General features: G+C 38.4%; 1 protein-coding gene across 6 annotated transcripts in view; it reads right to left on the reverse strand.

The window, feature by feature from the left end:
- LCLAT1 (lysocardiolipin acyltransferase 1) overlaps positions 1-17,538 on the reverse strand; it is a 116,969-nt gene that overhangs the window by 45,353 nt on the left and 54,078 nt on the right. For 5 of the 6 annotated variants that reach the window (XM_037405103.1, XM_037405098.1, XM_037405104.1 and 2 more), the window contains 2 exons: positions 16,605-16,751; positions 7,781-7,897 (listed from right to left, as the gene is read on the reverse strand). In XM_037405103.1, coding sequence (XP_037261000.1) covers positions 7,781-7,897; positions 16,605-16,751 — 264 coding nt within the window. The remainder of the gene's footprint in view (positions 1-7,780; positions 7,898-16,604; positions 16,752-17,538) is intronic. The other variant, XM_037405102.1, reaches the window with a different exon arrangement.

Consider the following 17,538-nt stretch of genomic DNA (forward strand, 5'->3'; position numbering starts at 1 on the left):
GCTTCCAACACTCCAGGTGTAGCAATTCTTACACGGGTCCACCACAAACCCTCCAGTGAAGGGCTCTGCTCCCTTCTCAAAAGCAGTGGAGGATGGAAAGAGGCAACAATGGGGGCTGAGAGAAACAAGTGGTTTGGTAAAACGAAATTCTTCCCAGGAGGACTGAAATGATGGACTGTTTGCCACAGCAATGGGGCAAGCAGTGCAGAATACTGCTCCCATAAGACATGAAAGAAGAAGTAGTAACAGAAACTTCAACATGTACCAAAGGCCAGAAAATATCTAACAGAAAGCTGGTGCTCATTCTGAGAAATACGTCAAAGCCAACACATACAGATGTTTGTAAGATATGGTAATCATCAACGGTTAACATGATTCTGGAAAAAGTCAAGCTGCCCTTTCCCATGTGCCAGATTACAAAGACAACTGTCAGCGTTCGCAATAAAGCACAACAGCCTGCACCCGATTTTCTGCATTGTTGAATTTCACAGACATGCCTAGTGATAGAAGTGTGGTTTTGAACAAGATCTTTGTTGGTTTTGTTAATTAACTAATTTGTTATGAATTTTCTGCCAACACAGAAAAGGCATAAAAGGCATGCAAGCTTCAATCTACATACCAATATTTCTACACCAAAGGCTATGCTATTTAATGCATAGGATCTAATTCTCATAAAAGCCCAAGTTCAATTATAACAGCAACCAGTGAAGCTCTAATACTGCATTTGCAGCTGAAAAACCGCTCAAAGCTCTTTCACAATAGCTCTGTAATTTCTGAGTATCAGTCTACTTAGTAACATGACCCTGGAAGGCACACATGCACGGGGGGCGGAGGACGGAAATCGGGAAGAAAGAATTTCCTTGCATTGAGGAATGATGGTTTAGAGTTGCTGCTTAATCTCTGCAAATCTGACGGACATACGGGTGAAATTAGTTGATTGAGGACCTACAGTTAATGCTCATGTGGCCACTTAGATTTTCCTATTTCCAAAACAGACTGGTTTGGGTTTACACATGCACCGAGCAACCAGCACAAACAGGCGAGAGCCGCTCTGAGAGATGGCAGTACTGGTCAGTGTGCGAGCTCTGGTCTCGCCAAAACCCACAGAAATGTTGGCAGTGGCCCAGCGAATCATTCTGGGAGTCAGAAGTCTGTTCAGTCACAAAGAGGGAGGCGAGCTTTCATTACAACAGCAGATCTAACCCTGACTGTCGTTTGATGTGGGGCCTTTCTACACCCTGTACCTGTTACAGAGAAGACAAATCCTGCACAAAGCTGGAAGCTGCTGAAGTCCTGCTTACGCCGTTCAGTTTGAGCACATCAAAACTCTGAAAATAATTCAGCAGACACTTCTGCGATCAAGACCTGCATGCCTCACCCATTCCTCTTCTTTATGTGAACAGGAATGTGTTTGTGTATCAAATTAGAAAGCAGTATGTTAAATACAAATATCCATTCATTCACGCACCCCACCCACCATAGCCTGAGCATCTCAGTCAATGAACAGCTATTACAGACCTGAATATTGCAGCTGCATCAATTTTCCCTTTAAAAACCCCACATATAACACACTCAGAAATTGGTATTACTTCGAATGACATTTGAAAGAATGAATGGCATCCGTCTTGTAAACTGTAGGTGCTTCAGACATAACTGTGCAGAGAGCAGAAGTGTCATCTACACCCAGAGCTAAGCCTCCGGCAGTATGATGGTAGCATTCCTCACTGACACTTCAGCCACTCATAAATGCAGCCTCCGGCACCTCTCTCTTTCAAAGTGTGAGTCGGAAAAAAATATGCTGGCTACTTCAAGTTGGAGGGTGTTGTTAATGAATTACTAACTTGAGAGTCTCAACTTTAAACACTGTTTACCCAAGTCAGATTTGAGCACCTTGACAATTGCAGGGCTCAAGACAGAAAAACCTCCTGCTAGACAGTCCTCCGTAAGCTATTTAGGGCTTTATACGGGAGCTTACGATACTCTCCGTGCATGGCAAGAACATCCAGATGCTGCTTACAAGGACCCGCTGTGTAACTCTTTGGCTGCTTCACACTCCAGCAAAGGTGAACCAAACTGTACTTATCAGCTTTGGAGAACTGCTGATCATCATCTCCTGCCTATTAACTGTCTCAGATATCTATCAAATCTGCAAATCAAAAACTGTCTCCCTAGATTATTAGTTCAAAAAGTGCCACATAAGCCCATTGTACCATAACCCAAATAAATGGCATTAAAAGCTAAGTACATAAATATGCATACACGGATACTATAGCTCCCAGAAAAGCACACAAAATCGACATAATAGTCACCAAGTATCACAGGATTAAAGTATTTACATATATATAGAGATATCTTGGATTGAACATCTAAATACAATTTTCCTGCTCTAGCAGTGTAACAGATTGGGATGCTTGCATGCAATTCCTAAAATGCTGTACAACTGTAAAACTCAGGTATAAACATAGAAGATACAGACTGGTTTCTGATTGTGCGTATGCAAACATTTCTTCTGGGGCAAAACTATCAATTTTGAACCAATCATAGAAACAGGATGAGAATCACAGTTTCTTCCCTTCGATAAGGATCTGCAATGAAGGCAAGCATGTTAAATTTATATCCTCCTTTATTTTAGGATGCTGCAGTTGGCAGCTGTTATCTGCAATATTTTTTCACTTGGCTAGCTATGAACCAGAAATAAATTTGAAGCTGAAATACTACAACAAGATAATAATTCTGACTCTCCATCATACTGTAAAACCAGTAAAATATAAGCCCCATAATAGGAACATCCAGTTCAAAGTACCCAGATATTAAAGACTGTTGATGGATACAGAGGAAGTGTCAAAAAGAGGTCAGTTAAATTTTAATGTTGGCAGAAATTATTGTCTTCAAACGTACGAATAATTTTCTAATGATGCTTTAAAACCTTAGCTCTGTCTTAACACTTACTGTTTATTTAGTCCTGAGAAAATACTTAAAAGCCACGAAGCAATTTTAAGAAAACATTTGTAAACAACTATTTTCTCTTGACAGACCATTTGGCTACAATTACAGATATTATGCCAAGATAATATATGTAATTCAATGAATCCAGACAATATTGAACTAGTATTATTTTCCATCTCTTTGAAACTGAACATTCAAGCCATCTGAACTTTCAATGTCATTTGGGGCTTCAGAAAAAACTTTATAATATAACTAGGCCTGAAAACCTGTATTTAATTTCTGAGTGACCTCCTGACCTTTTGTAAAAGGATCTCACAAACTAGATCTTCAAGAACATTATATAAACCATAAATGCTTTTAATTAACATTATTAAAGGCATGCTTATGTAAATGTCCTATTTAAATTCCTGCACATTTCTGTTATTTTTGCAGTCCCGCGTTTTGTAAAAGGAGACTATCTGCCTTCACCCAAGTTCTGCCAAAAATTACTCCATACATATAACACCTATTCAAAGTCTGAGGCTTTAAAAAAGGATTACACATTATTTTAGGAGATAGTAAAAGACAGGTAGGTGATGATGAGTTAAAAAAAGTAATGACCAATCTTCATTTTGATGTCTAGAGCTCATTTTCTGTTGCTCATTCATAAGTTCTGAGTCTGTCCTTCAAAAAATGCTCACCTTTGTTCCCCAAAGAAATACAGCATAAAACTCTAGTACCAGGTGCTGATTGAAACCAAGATTCATAACAGCTGAGGCAAGACAAACCATATACTTGATTCAACGAACAGAATTAGAAAGAAGCAAATCAACTACTTTATTTCTCTTTGCTTTCCATCGACAGCCAACTAACCAGATGCAATAGTACTTGGGATTGCAGTGGTCACTCTGGTCAACAAAGGTTTGGTCTTCCACAGGGTAATTCCCCTGGCTGCCACGATAAGTGATCAAAGTGATCAAACATGCTTCAGCACTGAGAAAACGTGGAATTAATTGAGCTCATACACTTTAAGTATTTTGACAGACTGAGGCCAAAGTGTTTGCAGAAGCAAACTTTAAAGCATGCTAGGAAAAAAGGCTAGTGCTATTTTGAGTAACATGCATCAGTAAGATTAATGAAGATTCTCACAAACCTGCTTTATCTGTTGCACAGGCTATCACAATTGACTAGAAGTCCAATAATTGTTCCCAAGAAGGATGATCTACTTGCAGGGGTGAAAAATGCATATTTATATTTTTTAATCTACATTTAGCCTAAGTATTTAATATTTTTCCATCTTCATTACTCCTTACTGAAATTTTTGTTCCTCTCTTACTCATTCCACGTCTTCAGGCAATACTTTACAGTGCCCATCAGGTAGCAAGCTGACCTTATCCAGCTACCACGTAGTCCTTCCCTCTTTGTGTTCTCACGTCTATACTGTATTTTCCCTTACCATGCACAAACAACGACATTATATTAAACCATCCTACTTTAAATTATATTGAGCCAAAGGAACATAACTCCCCCAAAATCAATGCTGAATCAAATTTATGTCTCTCTTGCTTGAGAAACAGCAAGAACTGCAGTCCTTATCCTCCTGAACACCTAAAGCGTGTTCATAGCGTGTGTTCACTCTCGGGTGACTCTAAGGTTTGTATGAATGAGGAAAGAGTAATGTGATCATTTACAAGTCAAATAATATTTTCACTGTCTTGGCACCTGAGCATAATGAAAAGAAAAACTTGTCAGCTTTTACTTGGGTTTCATCAGCTCAGGGGCTAAGTGCTCATGAAGAGCTAGAACATGAAAAAAAAGGTGAGACTCGCAAGCCACAGATATGTATGGCTAAACAATTTTTATTGCTTTTTTGGTGGAGGTTATATAGATCCTTTTGGGTTTTTTTCTTAAATCCCATAACCTCAGGAATGACTTAGAAACCATCACAGCAGCATCTATGGGCAAAGAGATCCAACAGTTGAAGTAATGACCATATAAGAGCGAGAAGGCGGCCAGAGGAATTGGAGCGTTGGTCATCACCGGCAACAATCCATTCAGATGGGTCAGAAATTGTTGCCACTATGGAAAGCAAAGGACTGATAACTGCTCAGATTATGGTATCAGGGTGCAGACAGTGCTTCCTCTAGGAAGAAACTCTCCTGCAGAGATACAAGCAACATTTTACTGCAGGCTATTTTTTCCTGATTCTTCATTTCCTGTTCAGAAGGGTCACTAATAGTTATTTTTATGTAATAACAGGTAATTCTTTCAAGCTACAGCTTGTAATGCGTACTAACCAGGGTTCTTGCCAAATTAAATTCATTTTTTCAACATCTGAAAGGCAGTTAAACTTCTAATGACATTTTCCCCTTCTCTTCATCAACCTATTTTTGGAGCAAAATAACGTACTTGGGCCTGAAGTAAAGACACTTGAGCCTCAGGAAGTGAAAACAGCCACAAGCCAAAATGCATTCACAGGAGAGCTATGGGGCAATAAGGTTGTCATCTAGGCACAAAAATACTTTCAAAGACATAAACATGATCTTAAAATCTCTACCACTCCCTCCTGCATGTTAAAGTCACACACACGGCTTTGTGCTTGCAGTTGTGGGCAAGAAAAAACGGAAACAAGTTTATTTTTATGATTACTACTACTATTGTAGCATTAGGACAGTCCAGAAACAGGGACTCATGTTAACATCATATCCTTAACAACCCTGGTCTCCTTTATTACTGCTCGTATAAGAAATCAGAATTGTAAAAAAAGGGCATTTAATAGTATAAATAATAAGTCAAACCGGAGCTGCACAATAACGTTAGGTACCATCTGTACCAACTGCATCTGAAAAACTACCTGGACATCGACATTGTACAGATGAAAAAAATAAAAAAAAAATATATATGCAGGTATATAATATACTGAAATGTTTTACTGTCAAGCAACTACAGTTAAGTTGTCCAAAAAAATAAAACATTTCAACATAAATGGTCCATATTTGGTACACTTGCATACAATTGAAAACCGATTCTTAAAATTAGTAAGTAAAAACTAAGCATTTTAAAATGCTAGTTGAACTACCTTCTCACACATAATTTACTACATAATAGCATACAGTCATAATATATGTAGCTTATAATGCCTAGCAAAGTACCCAGTACCTAGTAAATTCAGTGCTAAAGGGGCATTAATATTTCACACAATATTTGCCTGCCTTAAATAAAAGTAGGACTTAAAAGCATTTGAAAGACTGGTGGAAAAAAAATCATCTAGGAATGTTTTTGGTTTTTCTCCAGCTTTGTGCTGCAAAAAACCAGTTAATCAGCCTCAAATATTTTCCTTTTTATAACCCAATAGCCTAATTTGCATAGATCTCATACAGCAATAGAAAAGCATTTTTATAAAATTAGAAAATGACTGTATAACCACAAAGCTTATTTCTGCAGCCAATACAGAATCTTTTTTTATTTATTTTTAAGTTGATAATATTTCAAGTGGAAAATATTCCTTTAACTGAAAATTTATTCCAGGCTAGAAATATTATTATGCACTAGGTTAACCTAGTGCTGAAAAGTTTTAAGTAAAATGAGCTTTTGAAATTGCATATGTGGCAATTTTTTTTTTACTACAGCAAATTGAGTAATAATTCAAGATAGATGAAAATCTAAGACATTCACCACTGAATGTCCAATAAAAATAGGGCCAAATAGATATATTGTCCAGCTAGGACTGTCCAGCTGGACGAAATATCCAAGTGTTTACAGTGGTTGTAGGATATCTGTTTAATAGGAATCAGGCAAAATGCAAGCTAGTTCTGCTCCTAAAATGTGAGTATTCCAACAAGGAAAAAACCTACCAGCAGACCTTTATTCTTTTTATAATCTCAAACTCCTTCCTTTGGCAGTCAGAATAACCAGCATGTGTTAAAGAACTAGAATCACTTTTCCCTGAAGAACTTATAAGTCACTTCATATCTACTGTACATGTTTATTTTCTTCAACCATACATTCATATATGCTGCGAACATCCACTCATCTGTATTTGAACCACCACCACGTCAGCGCCTTTTAATGGTTGCACCAGTACAGCCTCAGATCTCACTGAAATGCCCGTTCCCAAAACAACCTTCAGATGTCTTGGCCTGACAAGGAAACACATCACTATATTCTGTTCCCCTTATAATAAATAGCGACTTGATCTCTACCCCCAGATTAATACAGAGGTGGAAAACCATTCCTAGGTAAAAATAAAGCATCATGTGTTCTCTTACCCACCACTCTGCCAAGCAGCACAACTCCTATTTTACGCAGCTTTTCCAAGTCACCATGAAACGCTGCCAGCACTGGGCAGCTGGACTTGCTGCATCTACCTGGTGCTGTGCAATCCCCTTACCCATTTAACACAGGAACTCGTTATCTCAGCTTTTGGACTTCAAAACAGAAGCTCTTCAGAGGGTGATTTTATATACATGTCTGTGTGTTCAGTGTCAGCCACCCAGTTCAGGTTAAGGACTGGTACAGACAGAAAGGCTGAACTTCCTTGGGGTATTTCCCACTGTTTTTCTGAGGCAGACTACTAAACAATCTACAATATGCAAAAAAAAAAAAGGCGCGAAAATGTTGTTCTCATCTACTGCATATCTCTTGATGATACTATTATCTGGTATCAACTCTTTTGAATCTCTCCATGTTACAATCATTTTAAGTAGGGTTGCAAACAAGGGCTTTTTTGTGAGCAGGATACCTTAAGTTTTTCTGAAATTACTGCAAACAGTTTTGTGAACATCAGCTTCTATAGCTTGGGTGAGCTTCGTTAACTTAAAGGAAAAAAGAACTTATAAATACAGAGCAGGATTACCTTCCCTTAAACGCTCAATCACAAAAGTGAATCCAGTCGTTCGCGGATGTAAGACGTACTCGTATTTTCGAAGTCCGTTCTTTTCAGCAAATTCATTACTGCGGGCTTTGGTATTGGCTGAAGGAGAGAATAAAAAGCACCATTTTCTATTAGTGTGCAAGTAGACCAAGAATTAAATATAATCATTATACATAATGAACAGTACAGCAGCGGTTCACACAGTACAAATGTGCAACAGCTTTTCAGGTGGAGGCAGACTGCAAGTGTGCTTTCAGTTGCCTGCAGTATGGCACCAGGAAGAGCAACGTGGATTGCAAGAAAAGCCTTTTTACCCTCTCATCTCCTTTTAGAAAATAATCAGCGAATCCTTCACATTTATCAAATGCAATCTAAAATCTATAAATTGTGTTCATAGTTCTCTGTATGCTTCAATACCCATTTCACAGTAAAATGTGTTGATTGGTTTAATTTTATTTTTTTTTAAACTCAAATGGCACAATGTGTAGTAATGCATGTTTGATATTAGGTATAGAAATACCTTGAGGTCTGTGTTTAACCGCATTAAACTTATTTCAGAAAGAAAACATTAAATGGAGTAAAACAGTTACTCTAACATGTTAAAAGGGTATTTTACATCTTCATTCTGAGCGTGACATGTTTTATTCTTCCACCTGCGCTGCACATACATACCTGTTGTAATTTTTGGACCAACTGCCTCAGTGTTACAACACCTGCTTGCTACTATACAGAGTACGTACAAGGCATCTGGAAAGCAGCACGGCTAAACCCTGTGACAAATATGTTTTGAACCTCTGGCAAAAGAAATCTCTCACGAGAAAACTGAACAAAGGCTTTGCAGACCCAGTTGCTAATAGAGACCACTAAGCAAGGCCGACACAGATACTAAAGCAAAAACTGCAGACAGGTGGAGAGGAAGCAATCTGTTCTCCAGTGATGTGCCGGAGGCTCTTCCAAGCAGCCCCAGTTAGCAGCCAAATGGACTTTGCTGGCTACACATGCTCTCTCACTGGGGGCATTGCTGTGCCTCCCCCAGGGCCAAAAGGCAATGGACACATGCAATGTTCCCTTGGCAACATGAGGGGAAAAAAATATCAATTTTAATGACTGTTTTGTTAAATAACTCCTATTTATATTGTTTTACAAGTGTTTTAAAAAAGAAAAAATCCCAGCAGCAGATCTATGGAACAAGATCATTGCCTAAGTGAAATACATCTTTTTCAAGCAGAAACAGCTCTTTTTTTAAGCATCCACAGTTAACCTTAACAGAGATGGGCAATAAAGTAATGACAAACATATCGCTTCTTAATAATTAAACCGGATTTATTCTGATAAATAAGTCCTTTCCCTTACAATCATCGTAATCTTCCTTGTAAAGGAAGAATAGCACAAGACAAATCAACAGTAGTGTGAGATGTCCTTTTTGCAGTAATGCATCTTCCTGCATCTTTCTTTTTTTCCCAAATTACATGAGCTTTTTGTTTATCAAAAAAATGTGGACGTCCTTCCTAAAGAACTGTCTACCTGTTAATAAATGCTACTGAGCATTTTTTCCCTGTGGCTCTCTGTCCCCATGTGTAAAAGCACTACTATTCATACATGCAACCCTTGAGATTCTGTGCACAGACTTTGTGCCCGTGGGATCTGGAGGAAAGGAAAGTTGTTGCATGGTAGCCAAGCAAGTGATTCAGCAAAGAGAATCCAAAGATTTAATTCTTGCCAAATTGCCAAAACGTACAAATACTTAAAAATATTACACCTTCAAAAAGCATTGCTGAAATTACAGAATGTGTGAAATACTGAAATTACCCTTGGCTATGTATCTTAAATTTATCTTTCCTTGGACATATGTATTGTGTCTTTAACCACATGATCAGAGAATCTATCTTTGTCTGCTCAAGTACTACTCCATTCAATGTTGAAAATGGACTATTCTGAATCAGCAAAGGGAACTTGCATTTAGGACTCCTACCTCTGCGACAGTAAAACCTGCAAAGCGAGTCGTGAGCAAGACTTGGAATGACAGAAAAGGCAAGAGTAATGTGGAAATTATTAAATGTTCCTCTGAAAAGCCAGATTCTACCTCTTAGACATAATTGTATTGTACTATTAGCTCAACAACTTAAACTATTTATTTCCTAAGAAATGACATTGATTACCAAGACTGTTCCTATAAGAAGTATACAAGTCAAGAGTTCTTTTCCAGATTCTGTGGTGATTCAAGTAAATGTTTTAAATCGATTTATCATGAAGTTTTTAAGCTAATGTATTGTTTATTCCAAAGGACAGAAGAAGTATCTTCTTTATTTTCTGCATGTCCAAGTTTGGGTTTCACTTTGGAACATTTGCAATCTGCACATCAAGTCAATCAAAGCTTTGAGACACAAGTGCCATGTAAGTCTACACAAGTTAAGCAGTCCAAAAAAAAGAAAAAAAAGAAAGAAATAATTAAATCTAAGTCTTAAGCGTCTCAAACTGCATACAGTTAATGAGCACTCAGAAAAACCTCTCCATATGTCTGCTCACTAGCACTTTGTTTCAGAGGGAGCACGAAAACAAATTCCTTGGTGTCTGCAAAACACTCCTACTTGCACCACAGGAAAACCAAAGAGTTAAATGGGCAGTTTCATTTTCTGAGCAAGACCTAACTGATGCTGCAAAAAAAGGGTTTGGGACCTCCACTGCCCTTTGCCTTGAAGTAATAATTTTCAAACCTCCTCTTAGTGCACCTCCCCACACTTGGAAGCAACTCACTGTAAACATCTGCAAAACATCCTCCAAATTTCCCTTTACTACACTGCCTTTCTAAAAGACGTGTGAACAGCTGGACACTGGCACACCAGCCAACACTGTTCAGCTATTTCCTGATGTTTGTATCCCTGTCTTGCCTCTGGACTGTAAGTTTTATATAACAGAGATTGCTCCCTTCCCCTTTTGCATGACCCTAGCGTAATGGGATTTTAGAACTAGAATAATGCTCCCAGCTAATACAATGATCATTGTCATCTGGAAAAATCATCTCCCTCTTCCCTTCCTAACAACTATCAAGCCACGGGTTTTTGTGCATTAAACTATTACAGCAAGTCAGGACGGTCAAAGGATTTTGAAGCTATCCTGAAAGCAAGGGTAGGATCTATCTTCATTCTACCAAAAATAAGAATAATGCCCTTTCTCCCCCTCCTACTACTCTCAGCATTTGAAGAAAACAGTTCCTTACTCTGCTATCACTCGTGAACAAATGCACCGGCTGCCATTTTATCAGATGTAAGCGCCTTGGTGCCCACTGCTGTTTGGGATCTGTGTGAGACACCTGTGCCTAAACCTTCTGAGGGAAGTTTCAGAGTCTCTTGCTCTGAACTGGAATCAACAAAAGGCAGAAAATAGGTTGTTCCCCATTACATGAAACCTAGAGGTCAGAAAACGGATCCAGGAAATTAGAAACCTATTTTTACATCCTCTCCAACCTACGGGAATTCACACACCAAACCCCTCTTTAAAGTCCCTTAAAAAATAAACCAGGGGACGCTGTCAGCGCTGCAAAACTTACACAGATGCCTCATTCTGCAATCCAGACTATAACATTCTTAGGTGAAAGAATTAAAAAAAGTGAAAGATGCCTTTGTAAGCCTTACAGTGAAAACACTTCCTTAAGAAGAGGAAACATATGTTCTCTTCTTTGCTTCTACCCAACTAACACAAATTGCATAAAGCAGCTCTTGAAACAGGGACTGGAAATGAACTCAGTGTGGGTGTCCTCAGCCTCAAAAGGCTGCTCACATCAGCTGGCTAAGGGCAATGCCTGCTCTCGCTCACCCGCTCTGAAAAATACAAGCAAGCATTGCTTTCTAGAAACAAGTCTTTTCTTTCTTACGCTGTATTTAAGCCAAGCTAAATCTACCCCCCGAGTTTTTGGTCAGTATTCCTGTCAGGTGTATTTTGCATTTTAATTCTTTGGTCCTATTTGCTCCTATGATTAAAAAAAAAAATACTATCTCTTTTTATGTAAAGCAGTGAGTTTATTAAGAGGGAGATGTGGAACCTTTCTTGATCCAGAACTGCTTCATGCTCTGTCTCCTCTGGTCTCGCACTGACTTGCCTCTCCTCCCATCTCCTCCAGCTAATACACGCTGCCTCTCAGAGGGTATGTTCTCTAGGGTGGCAACAAGTATGAGAAATCCAATTTATTTGAGTCTTTAGACTCTACTGCAGAGCAATTGTCAAACTACACAAAAGAAAAGAATTTAAGGGTTCTGGCCATAACATCTTACATTATTTTTTTTTGGTTTTGTGCTGCCTTTGGTACATCGTTTGATTACATTTTTTACCATTTATCTCAAAATGATGTGGGCAAATCCCGTTTATCACATTTTTACGTTGCTGGAAAGGCTCAGAAAGTCGGCACTTTCTAGAAGCACCACACTTCAGAATTCCATTTAAAGTAACTGGAGGAAGAGATTACACTAACACATTTTCTTGACTTTTGCGTTACAGATTTTTAAGAAATTGCTGTTGCTTAGAGGATAAAGTAAACAAATTCAATTTTTCTTAAAGCAAAATTATATCTTTGTGAGCTAGTTTTGAATTAAACCAAAAATCTCTAGAATTTCATGAAAGCCATAATGCAGTAACAAGCTGCATTCATGTGAGTCTGAATAATATTTGGAACTGAGGCTCCAAGATCCGCACCCAACAAAACCCTGAGTCTGTGCTCCCCATGAAACACGTACGCAGTATGGGCTCCTCTCAAACAAGCTCACAACCTCACATGCCTGGACCAGCCTTGTCCATGCTGATGTGTTCCGCTGGATGAAGAATTATAAACTTCCTTTATCATCCTACTGAAAAGCTGATTCCGACAACTTTAATACAACTATTTCCGATCAACTCTCAACGGGTGGTTTTTTTTTTTTCTAGTACTAGTGCACTGAAATTTAAGTATTAAGTACTACCTTTTCCTTTAATGTGACTTGTAATAAAAGCATGCATGTAATTCTCTATGACTTCAAGTACTCTCAAATGATATTGTGCCAGACAGTGAAAGAAGAAATGAATACTCTAAAAATACCTCTAAAAAAAAAAAAAAAATGTATTAGAGGTTTGCATAGAAACCATAAAAGCTATATTGGCTCACAGTTAATATTTTAAGACAAATTAAGCAATTTTTCTTTGTGCTACTTTCAAACTATTGCATGTTAAATCAACCTCTACCAGTGCTTTTGAACAATATTTTTTTGCATTACCAAAGTACATCATATTTACTAGAACAGAGAATATTCCAACTGCAGTTCACTGTTACCCTCTAGACGGACTACTGTATGTGGTCCACATCACAACACTCCTGCCAAAATCTCTAGCAAGCTTTCCTATTGTTTTTTTAGCTGTTCCTCAAGGAAAAAAGGTCTGTGCAATCCCATTCTGTCCACCTGTTCCCCTTACCTTTTGAAGCTATTGCCACCTGGCAAACAAAGTTTGACAGAGACAAGAGATTCAAAGAACATGAAGACCTACAGCAGTTTTAGAAAAACCAGTGGCTGTGTAAAAGGGGGTCTCCAAGAGCAGAGACCTCAGTAACAGGAAAAGCCAGGGCAGGCTCCACAGGTGTTCAGTGGGCTGGGGCTTGCAGCACAGCATGCAGCAGTCCATCGGTTAACCCAGGTATTGGTGAGGACAAGCCAAAGCACACGATGCCTCTTGCTGAGACGGCAGCAAGAGATTTGTGGAGAAAATGTCACACGGAAGGAAACACAAGGAAAAAGAAGTTGGAGTGAAGAGACCACGTACAGGGATGCAGACACAAATCCATAGGAAATGAGACTTTAACAGGCGCAGAGCAATACAGATTTTTTTTTTTTGTTATTGCTTTCTGAAGAATTACTATAAAGACTCTTGTAAAGAACACCAAGAACAAGCAAAATGGTGGGTTGTGTTCCAGCTTTCCAGAAGCTTATGGTTGCTTTTTCTTCAGGGCTTCAGAAAGTCTGGCTATATGTTTATCTGCTTAGGGCTTCCTTTGAAGCAATTACAATAAAATACCTTCGATGCACTTAGCTTTAACCTTGAAGTACTCCCGAGTGAAAAGATGACCAACCTATCAGAAATAAGTATATAATTATTACCTCAGACCCTATACATCCAGTCTGCATATACATTGTTCAGGGTTTATGACATTACGATTTCTAAAATTTATTTACGTAGCATCATCCACTGCAAAGTACTTCACCAACTTTAAGTCAGGCAGTGGCCCATGTACAAATACAGTCATAATTTAAATTTCTTTGAAATCTTTCCTTCTTGAATACGTGAAAACATTATACAGTTTCTTATAAAGAAGAGTAAATCTATCATTGTCATGTGACCACTAAGAGAAAAAAAATGATAGGAGCACAGAGCCACACAGCAATTCTGCTCTTCAGTGAAGTACATGTGAAACGTTATTTTCCGTTTTAAGTACCAGAATCATTTTTTTTTCAGAAGTAATTAGCAGGTTTGGAATTTGGTCAGAAAAGAAGAGCCATTTCCTCTATTTTTACAAAATGTTCCCAAGGATATCAAGTGACCATTCAGAACAAAACTGCAGTTTGTTTCTTATTCTAAAAGATCGAACACAAGGTTGCAATAGGTCTTAATATGTCAGTTTTCCAAACATATTTTTTTCAAATTCTTACACAAAATACATTATTATGTTCTATCATTCTCACATGGCATAACTTATTGCTTGGTCGGGATTAGCTCATCAAAGGATTTTGCCCTGTCTCCCATAATATTTTAAAATACATGAGCTAATGTTTCCTGTGAAAACAATTAAAGCAAGCGAGCTATTTACTTTCAAAGAAAAAGCCCTAGGGTTTTCTCTATACATGTGATCATGCACAAATATAGTATCAAGGCAGCATTCATTACGGATGGCAAGTTAGAGTGCTAAACAGCAGGCAATTTAACAGGTCAGGAGCCAGCACGGCTGCCCAGGGAAGGAGTGCCCTGTGGTGTCCTCTGCCCATCGCTCCATCCCTCCCACCACGCTGCTTCCTCCCGGGGCTGCCCAGCAAACGGGGGAAACGATCACCAGCATCTGCAGCGCCTTCGGAGGAAGAGTGCACTTAGTGCTGTTCGGACACTGCGAAGTCGAAAGAGTATGTGTTACACACGCATAAGGAAGGACAACCAGAACAGAAATACCTTTAAAAAAAAAAGCCAAAACCTGTGTTCAGAATATTCAGTTAGAGAATTTTTTTAATATTCAGTGAAGAATCTTGGCTGCATGAATTTCTCAGTGGATGGTATCAACAGCATATACTTAAATTTAGTTAAAATCATTTATATCTGTTTACAACAGCAGAGAGAAACCCCTGTGTTCCCTTAAGCAACTCCCCATTCAGGTGGGAGCATCCCCACCTGTGGGACTCTGCAGCACAAGTGTTAACACACTGCAGCTGTCTCAGTCCTTAGCTAACTCCTCTTTGTTAAAGGTGCAGTACAAAACTTGCTCAGTTCTTTAAAATCTTTTGTCTCTGAGGAATACTGGGAGGGATTAGAAGGAACACATAACTTATAGTATAAATGGCAAACAATCCAATTGTTTCAGTCATCTTGAGATGGAAACACCTGTTCAGAAAGAGAGTATGTGCAACCCAAGGAGGAGCCTCCTGGCTCCATAAATAATACAAAGATTTAATCTCATAATTCAGACCTAGGAGGGGACAGTTGTTCATGAATTCAAGGAAAGAAAAAAAAAATTAAAATTTCCATCTTTTTTTCCTATTTTTAGATACAAATAACTAATTCAACAAGAGATATCATGTGAAGAAGTCCAAGAATATACAATGCATTTATCCTCTTTTAGGAAGGCTGCTCAAGTGATGACAATTCCCTACAGTGTGATAGCATCTGAACACTACACATATCCACTTTTAAGGATATCAGGAACACAGAAGAACAAATAGCAGTATATGCTAGTTATTTGTATACTGTGTCTAGTACTTACTGATCTGACATTGCAATAAAATAGGATTTGAGAGTATCTGCAATGGGAAGTATAGTAAAAATCTTTTAAATAAGCTAAAACATATAAGTTTAATTGCAATTGATTTTCTTTTTAAAGATGATTCTTACCAAATCATGCTGCAGGCATGAGCCACCACAGAATAGTCACACAATGTCGTATTTTATTGGCAATTGAGTCTTCAACACTGGTTAGCAGCTTGCTACTAATGCCATAAGATATTTTGGTAGATATTTTATTAAGAATTAATACTGCAGAATCAAACTCATTAGATTTACTCTTATGGTAATGCCAACATTTGTTTTAGGGAGATAATTTTCTTAGAGGCAGATACTGACTGCTTACATGGCCTAAGAACAAGTATCTCCATCTTCTCTTAAAACATTAGGCAAGAAATCTAATAGAATCAGTAGTTCTCCTCTTCAATCACTCTTCCGTAGGTCTGAAATGATTCTGCACTCTTTGCCACAGTAATACAGGAAATGGGAACACTCAAGTGATTTATTCCAGGTCTTGAAACCTACTTTTGCTAATGCAACGTACATACAGTACTGACCAATATAAAGCCATCTCAATCATCAGATGCTTCGAAACCTAAGTTATTTCAGGAAGACTGGCAAAGCCTCTCAGTGGAACTACACTCGTGCCCCTCAAATGAAATCAGCACCTATGATCATTTACTACAGTTTCCACAGTCCATGAGAACTCAAGTCTTGCTCCAGCCTTGGACTTTTTAAAACTATTCCCATAAACAACAGAGAATTTCCATGTTGAACATTCCACGAGAAGATGACAAATGCAGCCTACCTGTGAGATCAGTTCCTTCCGGAAAGATGAGGAGCTGTAGCGGTTCACGAATGTCACAGAAATAATCCAGCATTTTTTCAAAGTGACTCTTGTCATCTTCCCACTTTCTCTGAATGAAAACAAAGGCAGCAACCTGCATTGCCCAACCTAAAGTTTAAAAAAATACACCTTTATTAACATTTTACTCTGATACTTCCACAGTGTCTGTTACTCCAGAATAATTTATAAACTGTTAGATGTATTTTATTTGCTGCCTGCCTGTCCTCACCTCTGAGTAAGAGCACTGTTACCTTGTAAAATGAGTTTTTGATATGAGGCAAAAGAATGCATAATTTAAACAAATCTAAACAAATTTGGAATGGCTACGGGTTTGCACAACTGAAGTTACCAGAGTCAGAAAAGCTTTCCAGAGAGCAAGAACAGGGTCAATGCTGTCATGAAAGGAGGTGTAGCGAGGTAGGTGATGGTCTCTTCTCTCAAGTAAAAAGCCATAGGATAAGTGGGAGTGGCCTCAAGTTGCACCAGAGGAGGTTTAGATTGACTGTTAGGAAAAACTTCTCCACCAAAAGGATTATCAAGCATTGGATCGGGCTGCCCAGGGAAGCGGTGGAGTCACCATCCCTGGAGGTATTTAAAAGGCATATTGATGTGGTGCTTAGGGACATGGTTCAGTGGTGGGTTTGGCAGTGCTAGGGTAACAGTTGGACTCGATCTTAAAAGGTCTCTTCCAACCTAAATGATTCTATTAGGTGAAGTATTTAAAACCATGGACCTCACTATAACACCCTTAATCACTGCAACATTGATTTACTTAAGGGAAGGCTAGTTCCTACAGACAAACATCTCAGCAATAATATAATTTTCATTACTAATATAAGAAAAAACAAAGTTGTTCTTTACACTTGATTATAGAAAAATTTGATGTATATCCATT

Source organism: Falco rusticolus, chromosome 12 (assembly GCF_015220075.1).
Source record: "Falco rusticolus isolate bFalRus1 chromosome 12, bFalRus1.pri, whole genome shotgun sequence".
NCBI lineage: Eukaryota > Metazoa > Chordata > Aves > Falconiformes > Falconidae > Falco > Falco rusticolus.